Below are 14763 nucleotides of genomic sequence, written 5' to 3' on the forward strand. Positions count from 1 at the left end.
CTCGTTGCACAATGTTGGGTATGCGTATGTAGGGCGCGCGCAGGAAGCGTTTTTAGGTAATGTTGCGGCTGATGAAACTGGTATGCGCGTGTGTGGTGTGTCTTTAGATGCTGTTGTTGTAAATGGCGATTATTATTCTCGGAAGGAAAACGATGTGGAGTCTATGGTTATTTAATTGGCGCATTAGTATTTCGATTGCGAAGTACGTCATACTCGGCGAGCTTGTAAATATCATGTCAACAACAATAAGGAAAATCGAAAAATTATTGCTCGATTTGGATAAATTTCGTTCTCGAAGCAATTAACGCGCCGTGATAATACACCGCATTCGAAGGTGCGCTCCTGCTTTGCATCCGCCATGCCCTGATGCACTCAAACATGAAAAATCGCTAATTACGCACCTAACCCTCGCCTCATACTCTCACCCAATAACCAACGACAGCTCAATAACACACCATCAGTATATTCCCTCACGACGGCCAATTTTCGCATAACGATCTCGGACAGATTTTTCATCGTTATAACGAGAGCAAGCTGTAACCCTTGCGCAAAAAACTCTCTGCTCTCTCATTATAGCACGCAGCATATCGGGCGCTCGTCGCGCACCAAAAGTACGCACGCGAAGACGAATATACGCGCGCAAAAAATAAAAGTGCGCGAGGATAATTATAACGAGATAACGACCTGCGCGCTTCGCACGATGTATATAATGCGGCACCGGACATCGGTTGACGATCGCGAGGCCGCGAATTTACGATTGTACTTCGCTCGCGCAAATTTCACGAGTTGCACCGCGTAATAATCATTGCTTCTATATTGTATAGGCCCGTGTTTATGCGCCGCGACAGAATATTATGCGGTATGTGTGTGTGTGTGTGTGTGTGTGTGTGTGTGTGTGTGTGTGTGTGTGCTCGTGTATAATAAGTGGTAGCAGCTGTTGGCGTCGTCGTTAATCGCCCGCGACTGCGCGTTGTCGTTAAAAAGTGTACGTACGTCGTTATATTGCCGTGAAATTTTTATTGGTCGCGGCGCGTATACGCGCTTGACAAATTTTTCGCTGATTTCAGATGAGGTTCTTGTAAACATCTCAATTTTATCGCGCCGCGAGGCGTTTTTAACGCGATTCTCGCTTAATTACGAGGCGACAGTGTATTCCTGCAGATTTTTCAGAGATCGACTTCACAACGCGAAGTCAAAAGTTTCTTTTACGTAATATAGCATAATTCACTGTTGCATATAATATACGGATCAATTTGAGGTAATCAGCATAAATTCGAAAAAAGCCACGCAGCCGCACTGATCGATTGTCCGCATATAAAAATCGCCAATTTATACCCGAGCTGTACTAATTTCACGTCTTATCATTCACTCGTAAAAGGATTCCTTACTCCAGCAAACAGCTGCGATATAACTTACTGCGCACCCGAGCCTCACGCGACGATAAATTTTTTTCGAGAGACATACGGCGCGCGTCGAATTTTCGCATACTTGTATCGCGTAATCTTGTCGGGCTAATTTTTATTTATAGACTCTCTCTCTCTCTCTCTCTCTCTCTCTCTCTGTCTCTGTCTCTGTCTGTCTGTCTGTCTGTCTCTCTCTCTCTCTCTCTCTCTCTCTGTCTCTGTCTCTGTCTGTCTGTCTGTCTCTCTCTCTCTCTCTCTCTCTCTCTCTCTCTCTCTCTCTCTCTCTCTGCCGAGAGCCGCAGCAGGAAAATTTGAAGGCTCTCGAAAGGCCACTTTGTACAAGCCCTTAAAGATTCGCCGCTGAGAAGAGCAAAAAAACTCGCTCTACTCCGACTGCGAATAAAACAAACACGGAGAGAGAGAACCGTTTAGCTCTGAGCGATTGGCGCAGCAGGCGCTCTCTCTCTCTCTCTCTCTCTACACTCCCAGGGCTAATTAAGAACCCCCAACAAATCCCTCGTTCTTCCCCCCACCGAGCTACTCCCTCTCTCTCTCTCTTTTCGCAACAAATTACCCGTCGAAATCGTTAATAATCCTAGCACGCGCGCGGAGAGCCGGTTCTCCGAAATAAGCGCGTCCGATATGTCGCGAAAGCGCGTTCATCTCAATATCGATCTCGACTTTCTCGTCGTGTGCCGTGCCACGCGTCTCTCGTCGAAAATTATAAGTATAGCCGTCGCTGCTGCTGCTGCTGGACGAGAGGAAGAACCGCAAGAGCAGCAAGTGCGCGCGCATAAAGTCCCGTTTTTCCGGTTCTTTCACACACACGCGCGCGCGCGCGCGCACGTATTATAGCTATATAATATAACGCGAACACGCGTGTGTTCTCGGGGTGGTACTACGCCAATCCCGGAAACCGCCCGCGCGCCCGCGAGTATTATTGTAACAAAAGCGCGGGAGTTTCGACCGTTACGCGGAGGCAAGTGTGTGCGTTGGAGTCATCCGGTTTTTCGACTGTGTCTGTGTGTGTGCGAGACTGATGCAGCCCTCGCTGCTTGCCAGATGACACGATGAGACGGCGCGGGCCTCTCTTACCCTCCTTTTCGACCCCTCCTTCTCTCTCCGTCTCGCTCCGGCGTATAGTAGCGCACTTTCTCTCTTCTGGAGAACGCGCAGCTCTCGGCACATACGACTTTTGCCGATTAGTCGATCGAACGATCGAAACGTCAGAGATATACCGATTTGGCGGCAGTGATAAAAGAGGGATGATAATCTCACAGCCGATCCGTCACGCGCATACGTACATTACTCTCCCGAGTCGGAGGCCGCGTGCCGGGCACACGAGCGCCGGCAGCAGGCCACCCAACGGGGGGAAGGCAAGAGAGAGAGGGCCCGATATGGGGCCCCGGAGAGTCCGCAAGTGTTGTCAGTTCCGCTGACTGCGCACCGGGCCTCTCCTCTCTATACTCGATGCGCCAACCGTTTCCCTCTATACTCCCCCTATACCTGTATACTCTCTCTTCTTTATATTCTTTACGCTCTTTTCCCCGAGGCTAACAGATCTCTCTCTCTCTCTCTCTCTCTCTCTCTCTCTCTCTCTCTCTCTCTCTCTCTCTCTCTCTCTCTCTCTCTCTCTCTCTCTCTCTCTCTCTCCGCTACTGTCTTATATATCATATACCGATGCAGATTCCACCCGTTATGAATTTATATGATGTATACCGACGGCCTCTTTTGCTCTCCGCGAGTATAGGTGGAAAGGGAAGAAACGAGGTGTGCAGCGCGCGTTACATGCGTATCTTATCGGGTGTAACGTACTGTGAATACCTAATGAGACTTAATTTGATTCATTTTATACGCGGCGAGCGCGCGAATAAGGCGTTATTTTTCGCACCTACGTCTATCTCTCTGTGCACACGAGGATCGCTTATGTGTATATAGATTTTCACGGGAGATCTCTTAGTTGCACAGGAACGACGAGGTAAATTGATTGACGAGTAAAAATTTTCAACGGTACACTCGTCGAAATGTTCGCTCGCATTGTTCGCTAAGTATATAGTAAGGCGCGTATGCGGTAATTGCGTGTACCCTTTCCATTGCATTTCGCAAACTTTAATTGGACTTTTTGCTATGTATACGCTCGATTCTCCGCGAGAGGGACAGAGCGCAATGAGTCATTACGAGCGATTATCGCGCTACTTATACACACACACCGGGACACGCGAATATCGGGCCGAATCATAACTCGTCGCGACGATCATCGCTAATTAATATAAGGGCTTATATATGCGTTGTTAATTAGACGCGATTCGTCAAAATTCATCAGCCCCTACTGCAACAAAACATAACTTTACACATACAATCTTACTCCGCGACGATCTCCGAAAACCAACTCTCGAGAAGATTTAGCTCGTGTCTTCCACGACCCGTATAATAAAGCCCGCCGTCAAAGACGTCTGCCCGGCTCTTTTTTACAGCCTCCCCACCGCAGTACACACACAGACATCAGACGAGAACAAAAAAAAACACATCAGAACCGCGGCGGGCAATCATATTTTCTTTGAGAGAGAGAGAGAGAGAGAGAGAGAGAGTGAGTGAGAGAGAGAGAGAGAGAGAGTGAGAGAGAGAGAGAGAGAGAAAGAGAGCGCGCAGATGCGTGTCCCAAGATTAATGCGACAAAATCGATGCGCTTCTCTCTCTCTCTCTGTCCCTCTCTGTCTCGTCGGCGGCAACATGTGCGCGCGCGCGGCCTGAATATTTTTCGCGACGTCAATTCTTCATTAAACGGCCACAATTACCGCCGGCTGAATTAATGCGCGCGTCGCGTCGCTGCAGGTGAGAGTCGACGGCCACGAGGCGTATCGTTTCTCGTAGTGTGTGTGAGGGAGAGGGAGATGCGAAATCGCGATTGCTTGAGAGAAGAGGTGTAGCTATATAGTAAGAGGCGTTATTGTGACGAGACCGACCTAAATACATACATAGGTATATAGTAGGTATAATTAGACTATTATTGTGACGGACGGCTGCGGTGCATAATGTTGGACGATACGTTATGCGCGGGTTTTTGTTGTCTAACGGAGAGTGCAGAAGAATCTATTTTGCGCGATATAGTTTTTGGTTTTATAATACGCCCAGCCGCGCGGAGTCTATTATGATAATGATGGGAAAACTTATCCGTACACAAAATAATCGTCAGTTTCAGTTATAGCGTAAGCGGTTCAAGCAGCAGTTTTGGCATAGACGTCACACACCTCTATATCTGCAATCAGCGCGCAGATTTCGATGAGGGAAACGAAAAAGTGCTTCTGCGCCACCTATCGCCGTGCAGACTCTCAACAGTAGCCCCCGCGCATACACACGAAAGTATATACGGCAGCAATTCTTTCGGTTCCGATTGAAATCCACCGCCACATCCCCCCCAAAAAAACCTCTCGTACAACGATAACAAAAAAAAAAGGAAAATATCCCTCGTCATAATTGACTGCTCCTACACACACACGCACGCGCGAGGCTATAAGGTTTCAAAGCCCGCAGTTTCACGCTCGACGGCTCCCCGCGTGAATCGCGCGCTGCGGTGGTGCTTCATTTAATCAGCTCTCTCTCTCTCTCGGCTCGGGCGCGTGGCCCCCGAAAAAAGCCAACGGCGGCAGCGGCGCATCACACGGACCCGCGCGTATGGCGCGTTGATGTCGACCAGGTGTTGCTTGTGTGCAGCAACGGCGCCTATATGTAGTAAACTGACTTTTCGGGGCTCGAAAAGCCTCTCCAGCGAAGAGCGCGATGTTGCTTCGAATTAAAGTCCGACTGACACGCCGCGCTGCGATGATTGTATATATAGTAACCCCTTCGAGGTGCGACTCTCGAGTGGAGCTTCGTCATTCAATCCTCGAGAGTCGATTGATTGTCAATATATAACGCGCAAAAGTACAATGCTCAAGCCATCCCTCACCCTCTCTCTGTCCCGGCGCAGCAATTTGTAAGGCGAAAAAGCTCGCGGATCTCTCGGCTCGTAAATCAAGCCGCGGCAAACTAGCGCGCGGGAGTAAGTATATAAAACGAGCCGCGCGATAAAGACTCTCCGCCGCGGCGCGCAGGAAATAGAATAGCAGCAGCAACGAACGAACGCTTTGGCAAAAAAAAAGAAAAAAAAAACTCGTGTCTCTCGGCATGTATTATTCAGCAGCTATACACGCGCCGCCGCGGCACCTAACACCGAGCAATTTTCGTGCGCCGAAAGAGAGAGAGGGGCTGATGTGCGTGTGCGCGCACCTAAGCAGCTGCTCTACCAGCTCTCTTTCTCACTCTGCTGGTGCTTCGCTTCTCTCTGCGCTGCCGTCGTCGCTTCTTCTTTTAACCGTCCCATACGAGGTTCAGTTGCGGGCGGCGCGGACGAGTGAATGACCGCTGTTGTATAGGGGTCTCGACGGGGCTTTTGACTGCTGCTGCTGCTGCTGCTGCTGTTGCTCTTGTTTCTTCTCTCTTCGTCGTCTGTCTGTTCTGTTTTCTTTTTGGAGTAGAGAGGAGTGTATGTGGAGGATTTCGGTTATTATCTGCGCGGATATCTCCTCGGGGACGCGATGATTCAATCGCGGCGTGCGGGTATTATAATATTATGCAGGGGCTGGGAGGGCAGTGAATGAACTGTGATTGCTACTTTTTTATTCTTTTTTGTACACGGGAGATGATTGATCGTTACTACTGCCACCTGCGTAGCTTATGAGAGCGACGCGCAGCTTTTAGAATCGCTAATTGGCCATATTTTATTTTCTGAGACGAAGCATCTAATGGATATTTATTCTTAATTATCGAGTATCATAGATAAAAGTAAAAATATGACTTTCAAATTTCGAAACCCAATTCGTCCTCCCAACACCCATAACACACTGCACAGGTAGACAGCTAGCGTATAGGTGCGACGACTCTTGGCACTTGGAAAAGTCGTTAAAAGCTCTCTCGGGGCCCCTCGTAAACCGTCTATATACGTATGGGTATACCGATGCGCCGCGCACGACGACGGGAGGGAGAGGCGCGTGCCGGCGCGTGCCGAAGCGTGCCGGAGCGTGCCTCAGGCTCTGCCGCCGCGGCGAACCGACGACCCATATGCCAGTGCGCTGTACAAGCTATAATACACGAGCTATGCAGCGCTCGATCGTGAGCTGTATACGAGGCGGAAAGAGAGGGAGGCAGTAGAACTTGACATTCTAAGCACTTGAGGTGCGCAGGGCACATAGGGGTGCGCTCGATTTTTTTCTTTATTCTCGGTATTATCTGCTGCAATCGGTCTGACCGGTCCTCGGAATGTTCTACTGATGTTGTCTAACGACGACAGGACAAAAGTACACGGGGGACAAAGAAAATTGATAAATATAACAACGGTATAAAGCGTGAAATTAAGAGAGGCTCACCCCTGTGTGAAACTTTTTCAACGCGTGGGCGTGTATACTGGTATATCGAACAAAGCGAATTCATCGATTTTCCAACGGGCCCATGATTCGGGAGATTTAACACGTGCGCGCGTTCGCGGATGAAACCGCCATACATCATCCTGACTGCAGCGCTGATGCTGCGTGTATACTTCTGTATAGCCTTTAACGGTAGCTAATCAAAGCAACCCCTCTCGGGTGTACATTATATTCTTTGATTGCGCCTCGAGTGCTCTTAATGACGATATTATTGATTTTCGGAAGAGCAAATCTTTTGTTGCAGGCCAGACTTGTACTACTAGCTCACATAGCACCGTTGAATCCGGAAGCCCGCGGAGTAATTTTCATAAATTATCATCATCCAAAAGCCCATCTGCAATCCAGCTGAAAATACACATCCTCCTCGCGTATTATAATAAAAGTGAAAATTAAGTATACACAACCCTACTGACGCGAGCGCGCGCGCGCGCGCTCGTCCTCGTCATTAGCGCAATCAAGACTGTATACCGGCTTTTTTAAAGCAAAACGTCGACAACAGTTGGCGCGACGCGTGTATATAAGTATATACACGAGGGGATGCGCCCGGCGCACGCGTCGTCCCAGTTTTTTAAGCGGGAAATTGACGCGTGTGCAGCGCAGGAGTCGCCAGAGCGGAACTCGTGGGTATATCTACCTGGTGCGGCGCGAGAGAGAACGACGAGTGTGGAAGGCCGTCAGGCGCGACGAGGGATGGACGGCTGTTTGCGATGCGTCCGGATTGGGTGGAGGATTTGAATTGATGTGTGGGGGTTGTTTCGGCTTTACTTTTTACCCCAATGTTCGAGGAATTCACCGATGCGAATGTGCGGTTTACTTCGCTTTCCTTGCCGATTTTTTTCGAAATCGGTTTTAAAATAGTTGAATCCAAACCCGCAAATCTCCACATCGATTTTCCAAAAATCGGTTCGACTACGAACGTTCGAACGTTCCACGAAGAATCCACAGCGTAAATTAATTCTCGATCCCCATCATACACAACGCAGTAGTGCACACATCCCCATCGCAGGAAGCCCGCCATAACTCTCAACCTCTAAGCGGGCCCATAATAACAAAACTCTCAATTCCGATGAGGCTCTCTCGGTGCGGGCGTCGCACACACACACACACACGCGCGCGCGTACCAATGAAGATGGGGGTGACGGCGACTAGCAGCAGGAGGAGAAGGAAGAAGTTCGGGGGCAGCCGGCGATGGTGGTGGGCTCGGTGTTTGAATGCGTAATTTTTTAATTTCCACGGGGCCGAGGGCTTTGACCATTCGCCAGCACCTGCCAGCGGCAGCGCATCGGCGGGGATTAACCGTGACTCTCTCGCTCGCTCGGCGAGCGCCCTCACTTTGCAGCCCAGAAAACGGTTGAATACATAACTAAACGGACGAGTGAGAGAGAGAGAGAGAGAGAGGCGATTTCTCGATGCTTATCGACGATAAAGGGACCCGCCGCTTATATATAGGTATACGTTCGCGTATGTACACACGCACACGTGTCGCTTCGAGAATGCTAAGCAGGAGAGGGTATACGTGTGTACGGTATTATTTTGGCTCTGCTAGAGCGACGCGAGAGGGCTGTTTGGGCGAGGCGTGAGTTTGATTTTTCGAGGGAGGATTTTCGAGTTTTTGTATTTGGGGACCTGCATTTGGGAAAATAAAAGAAAATTTGTAGAAAATAAGTTATTTTAAAACAAAATTAATAGCCCAGAGAGGCATTTTTCAATTCAAAATTTTATCTATCCATGATTGCAATTGTCTGCAGATAAACATTTTATATTATGCACTAAATACCCAACAGCTCGATATCCCTTGCAATGTAACATGCATGTGAACGGAAATGTAACAATGTCTCACATACACGTATAGATTCGAGCGAAATTGAAATTCGCCCTCAAACTGTCCTCATTCAATACAAAGCCGCGGCGAGCTGTAGCACACTTTCGATCTTCGCGGTTCAGCCCTCGCACAATGAGATCACGCGTACTTAAACTACTGTTAAACGAATCGTCCATCGATATGAAAGACATGCGGTATCGAGTCTCTAATGGGCGAGAAAGTGTAGTACACAACGTGGGCTGCAGGAAAGAAAGCGATACGTCGTATTATAACGGGCTTCTCGCGATCGGTCGCTGCGCGCACAAAAGAATATTTTCTCTCGCTCTTTGCGTGTATGCCTAAGTATATGCAAACGCGACGACGCGGTGAGAAAATGTTTCTCGCCCCCGTTTGTCATGTATATAATATATTACGTGCACGAAAGGAAGAGCCGATGCGGGACGAGGTTGACCAGAACGTTATTGCCTGATGACGGAGAGAAAACTGCAGACGTCCGCCGGTGTGGTCTGCAGTTATATTGCGTTCAAGTGTACGTATACAGTCGGAGAAAAATAATTTTTTTAAACCAATTCGATTGCAAAAAATCATTTTAACCCCCCCCCCCCCTTCCCCCCCAATACACTCATCGAATCGCAGACAAAGACTCGAGCTACATCAAACTCACCTTCGTTTATAGGTACATACAACTGGCGCACGTGGTCCCGACCGAAAATTTCAGATGCTGCGCGCTTCCACTCCATCACAGCCCTATACATATAACACGCCTATAAACACGCAGCAGCAGCAGCGTAGCTCATCCTCCCGCGCACCAACGTGCATCTATCATCGTCGCTCGGTTATAATGCTATTTCTTTTTTCCGTCTATCTCTTCCAGGGGCCCACCCCCCTGGTTTCCGTTCTCTCTCTCTCTCTCTCTCTCTCTCTCTCTCTCTCTCTCTCTCTCTCTCTCTCTCTCTCTCTCTCTTTCTCTCGAAAAACGTCATATGGCACATTAATTGAACGGCTCGATATTATATTATATATCTATAGGTATACATTATACCTGCGTGGGCAAGAGCCGAGAACAAGAGATTCTCTATACATTCGGTGCGCGAGATCCTCGTCACGTGTAGGGATGTGTTATAGGTGTGTGTGTGTGTGTGTATACAGGGGCGAGAACGAGAGAGGCTCGAGAGCTGTTGTGTAGTCTCGGCGCTTAATCGCCGTTTTTTGTGATGCGCTTTTGTGCGGCTCGGGCTGTTGTAGAAGTGTTAGAGGTATGTCTATAGAGTGTTACTGATTATGTCTTATAGACGCGATGCGTGTTCGGTGTTTATAGTACATACAGACCTCTGATTGAAATGTGAAGTTCACTTCAACATATACACGAGGAAAAATACTATAAGCAGTCTCGTCGATCACGTTCTTCTGTTCCGACATATGAGAGCGATAATGACTTTGTGCACGCTTGAAAGTCTTGGGCATACATGGAAAATCCACTCTGAGAGCTGTGATTTTATTTGTTCTCTGACTAGCCGTTTGTTTCGCGCGCGAGCTCTCTCTGTTTCTCATCTTCGCGATAAAAATTTAACATACTCTTGGAACAAAGAGAAAATACAGCGTAATGTAAGACAATTTTGTTAGCATAAGTTACGATGATAGTAGAAAAATATCGATGACGTTTATTACTATCAGAAACCAAGAAATTCATACGTACAATTATTCTATACTCGTAAAACACAATTGCAAAGTATGCGGACATCTGCAACCTTTAGGTATAGATTAAATATTAATTATAGGAAAGCTACATGGTACACGAAAGAAGCGAAGACACACACACACACACAGCGACAGCTATCTATAATTGAGTCGCCGGCTCGCCTTGTCCGAACAATTATTATATACGACGTGTCCCGCGAAAGCCCACACGCGCCGCACGTCTCTCGAGTTTCAAGACGGCTGCTGCTCTTGCCGATCACCTGCTTCTCATCTCGTTTTGGGCTTCGCGCGAATTACGGAGACACGCGCCGTCGGATTATCGATCGCTGCAACAGCTTTCCCTCGATTATCGAGCAATTTCAATCGGCGCGTTTCCTTCTTCTTCGATTCTCCCCCCCCCCCTCCCCCCTCTCTCTCTCTCTCTCTCTCTCTGCATATTTGTATGTACACACGTTGTAATTTATAACGGACGGCTCGTATAATTACGCTGAAAAATCGATTTGATTCGGGGAAATTAAGCGACAGCCTGTGTGTATGTACGTGTGTGTATTACGCTTGTATAAACACGTGTATCGGGGGAGGACGCACGCATACGTGCGTCGACGTGTATACGCATATCGACGAAAGGGTTTGTCGTTGAGGAGAAAAAGAAAGAGAGAGAGAGAGAGAGAGAGAGAGAGAGAGAGAGAGAGAGAGAGAGAGATTCGAAAACGAGTATGTGTGTATAAAAGCATGAATTTCTCATGCGCGTGTGATTGCTAGGCTCCGCGAGAGGCGATGGAAAGTTGCGGCCGGCTGTGCGGCGGGCCGTTTCTTGGAAGCGATTTTACGCCTCTTTTGGAGCGAGATTTTTCGTTTGACGTTAATACTTATACCGCGACGCGACTTTTCTTTTATATCGATCGTTTGTCGTAACAAGTCAACGATTCATACTTACATCGATTGTCACGCGTTAAATCCGAATCAGTGATATTTAAAAAAAAAAAATTAAAAAGTCGAGAAATATGCGCGTAAGTATATCAAGGCGCATTTTCTTTATCGTGTGTACACTGCGCAAGTACACATACACAGAAAGCGAGCGGCTCTAATGAATCCTCGAGAGACACTTGACGGCAATTACGCGCCGAGAGCTTATCGGCGAGAAACAGGTACACACACACACACACACTCCACACACACACACACACACATACACACCGAAAAGAGCCAACTCACCTTCGCTTCGTCCTATGCATTATTACTATCATATATGCGCAAGCCTGTCTTCGATCCAGACCTCGACTCGGCGGCTGTTCAAACATTCGCCTTATATACCACTCGCGATATGCTTTGCATTATTATTATATATGCACTGCGATGATTAATGCAGTTAAATCGAGAATCGTTATCGATATGCACTTTGCTTCGAGCAATAATTTTAGGAAAATATTCTATTTGTTTCTTCTGAACTATCATGATTTAACAGTACATCTATAATTTTTTCAGAATTATTTTTAATTGGTCGATGAGTTTTTAAAGGTTTGAATTTCCCGCAGATTTTCAGGCGCGCCACTGCCTTTGGCGGTCAAATTTTGAATCACCAATATCTATGGAACAGCTGATTATCCACTGTGGGTAAAGAAAACCTGTACCGGCACACGTGCGTGTGCGAGCAGACGGTCTCACACTGAATTTGTTTATTTTACTTGTAGTTTAACCGTAGACACTCGTCGAAAGCATGAATTTGTTGCCGAAGTCGCATCAGGAATTCAGTAAAGCTGATTACTGGAACACTTTCTTCAAGAAGAGAGGAAAGAAAGCTTTCGAGTGGTATGTTGGTCGTTTGTTTACTACATCTCAAGCTCAAGCTTTTCGTTATTTTATTATAAAATTACGTTTTTATTCGAGGTATGGAGAATTTCCAGAGCTCAGCAGCTACTTGCTCAAGTATATCAAACCAAAAGATGAGATTCTCATAGTTGGTTGCGGCAATTCCACCCTGGGAATGGATTTGTACGATGCTGGTTATAAGTTAGTTAACATCACACTATTAGCGTAGATTGTATTTTTACAAGTGCAATAAAACAATATCTTTGCAGGAATGTTGTGAACATAGACGTATCGCAAGTTGTCATTAAGCAGATGCAAGATTTGAATAGAGTCAAGAGACCAGATTTGGTTTTTGAACAAATGGATGCAACAAAAATGACATACGATGATGGGAAATTCAGTGTTGTCTTGGATAAAGGTACTCTAGATGCACTCATGCCAGACAGCGAAGAGGCTACTATGACTCTGATCACTAAGTACCTTCAAGTTTGTATTATGTATATTATACTGAATTTTAAATCAAACAATAATTTTATTCTGAAAATGTTGTCCTGTCTCGATTTTAGGAAACCAAAAGAGTGTTACGAAACAGTGGAAGGTATGTCTGCATATCACTCTTACAGGAACATATTTTAAGAACTTTAGTTACAAGTTTCTCTTCAACATTTGCATTTCGAGCGGTACGTTGTCATGATGCAGAAATTAAAGCCAAAGAGATGGATGAAAGTCCTATGCCAGTTTTCATGGCTGTTGCTACAAAATTTATCAAATTGCCACAACCAGTATGCACTGAATTCGTTTTTTCTAACAGTAATGTCTATATTTCTTTACTTATAATCCTAATGTTTATTTTCAATTTTTAAGATTTTGGAAATAGTCTTGGCTGATGGTCCTCCTATGAGATTGTCTAATGTTGATGAAATTGTAAATAATGTTATATCGACTCAAGAATCTGCCTCTTTGTGCAATAGTTTGTACAAAAGTAGTGTTGCAAATGATGGGGAAGTTTCCCTTGATTTATATAAACCAGGTGATAAAGATCCTAGGTATACAATATATATTTTAGATCAGTTGATGGTAAAAGAAAGGAAGTCTTATGCTGCATTCATTGTGCCACAAGGCAGGTAAAATACAACTTATATTATTTGATGGAAAAAAGTTCTGGAACTAAATCGAAATTAATTCTCATCAAATGAAATTATTCACTAGAGAAATGGATTGGTTATTCAGTACAAAAGAAGGTAGGCAACAGCTGTTAAAATCAGCGCAGCATGACAGATTGGCTATTGTAATTTTGAGGAGAGGGCAAATTTTCGAAAGCTTGGAGGCTGTGAAAAATGAGCTTGGGGACAGTATTAAAAATTTTGCACCTGCTGGACTGTCAAAAAGCCAGATTCCTTTTCTGTCATTGGGCTCTGATATTGGCCAGAGAAAAATTATCTATGAAGGTAACAGTGATTTCAGTGGCCCATTTGTTGTTGAAGAAATTGAGACTGAAAGTGGCCTTTATAGAAGACTTGTATTTTTAAACAATCAATTTGTTATTCAAAGCGAAGCTAAGTTAAAACAAGGTATGAAAATCACTTATCAAACTTATCAATGAGATCTCGAAATTCAAATTATAACAATAACGTTCTCAGTTACATCAAGAAGAAAAAAGACCAAGTATATTGTAGATCCTCACTATGTTGCTTGTGATCATCACCTCTACATGTCAGTTGGTTTAAAAACTGCTTTGAAGAATAAATCTAATGGCGAAGCCGTTATAATTGGCCTTGGAGGTGGAGGACTGTGTACTTTTATACGGCAGTATATTCCACAGGTAGAGTAGCAAAATAAAAAAAAAATATTTTCTTTTAACATTTTTTTACCTTATTATTGTTAATTATTTTCAGACAACTATCACAGCTGTAGAAATAGATCCAGCCATATTAAAAATAGCAACAGACCATTTTGATTTAGTTCAAGATGAAAAATTAAAAGTTGATATTACCGATGGTATTGAATACTTAATACATTCATCAAAACAAGGAAAAAAGTTTGACACAATACTTTTTGATGTCGATAGTAAAGATTCTAGTGTTGGTATGAGCTGTCCACCAAAGCAATTCGTTGACCCTGATTTTCTCACAACCGTAGATAGCTGTTTATCTGATGAAGGGCTATTTATACTAAATCTCGTTGCAAGAAACAAAAAACTTCGTGATGAAACTGTTGACGATCTAAAGAAAATTTACAAATTTGTAGCGTCTTATAAAACCGAAGAGGATGTTAATGAAATTATTTTTTGCTCTAAAAATTCGAAAGATTTCAAAGAATGGAAAGATTTAATGCAAGAGTCTGCTAAAGCATTGAACGAACTTGCAAAAACGAAGAATAATACTGATGAATTGATAGAACTATCAACACTGCTAAGTAGCATTAAAATTGAACATTAAATTCGTTTTGGTGTAGTGTTAGAATATGAAATGTTTTTATAATATTTTTGATGATGTACATACATAAAAATATATGTATATAATTTTTTTATAAGTCTGTTTTAAAATAAAATTTTAAAAACCTCAGCAAAAAC

At 45.1% G+C, this 14763-nt stretch overlaps 1 protein-coding gene across 2 annotated transcripts in view; it reads left to right on the forward strand.

Annotated features, from left to right (window-relative positions):
- Window positions 1–14762, forward strand: part of LOC100116146 (eEF1A lysine and N-terminal methyltransferase homolog) — a 74124-nt gene extending 59362 nt beyond the window's left edge. For both annotated transcript variants that reach the window (XM_008210056.4, XM_031920969.2), the window contains exons 3-11: window positions 11918–11992; window positions 12074–12191; window positions 12270–12392; window positions 12461–12677; window positions 12758–12973; window positions 13056–13315; window positions 13401–13762; window positions 13832–14013; window positions 14087–14762. In XM_008210056.4, the coding sequence (XP_008208278.1) occupies window positions 12100–12191; window positions 12270–12392; window positions 12461–12677; window positions 12758–12973; window positions 13056–13315; window positions 13401–13762; window positions 13832–14013; window positions 14087–14629 (1995 nt within the window). In that variant the 5' untranslated portion in view covers window positions 11918–11992; window positions 12074–12099 and the 3' untranslated portion in view covers window positions 14630–14762. The remainder of the gene's footprint in view (window positions 1–11917; window positions 11993–12073; window positions 12192–12269; window positions 12393–12460; window positions 12678–12757; window positions 12974–13055; window positions 13316–13400; window positions 13763–13831; window positions 14014–14086) is intronic.
- Window position 14763: the final 1 nt, after the last annotated feature.

This window comes from Nasonia vitripennis, chromosome 1 (assembly GCF_009193385.2).
Source record: "Nasonia vitripennis strain AsymCx chromosome 1, Nvit_psr_1.1, whole genome shotgun sequence".
Classification (NCBI taxonomy): Eukaryota; Metazoa; Arthropoda; class Insecta; order Hymenoptera; family Pteromalidae; genus Nasonia; species Nasonia vitripennis.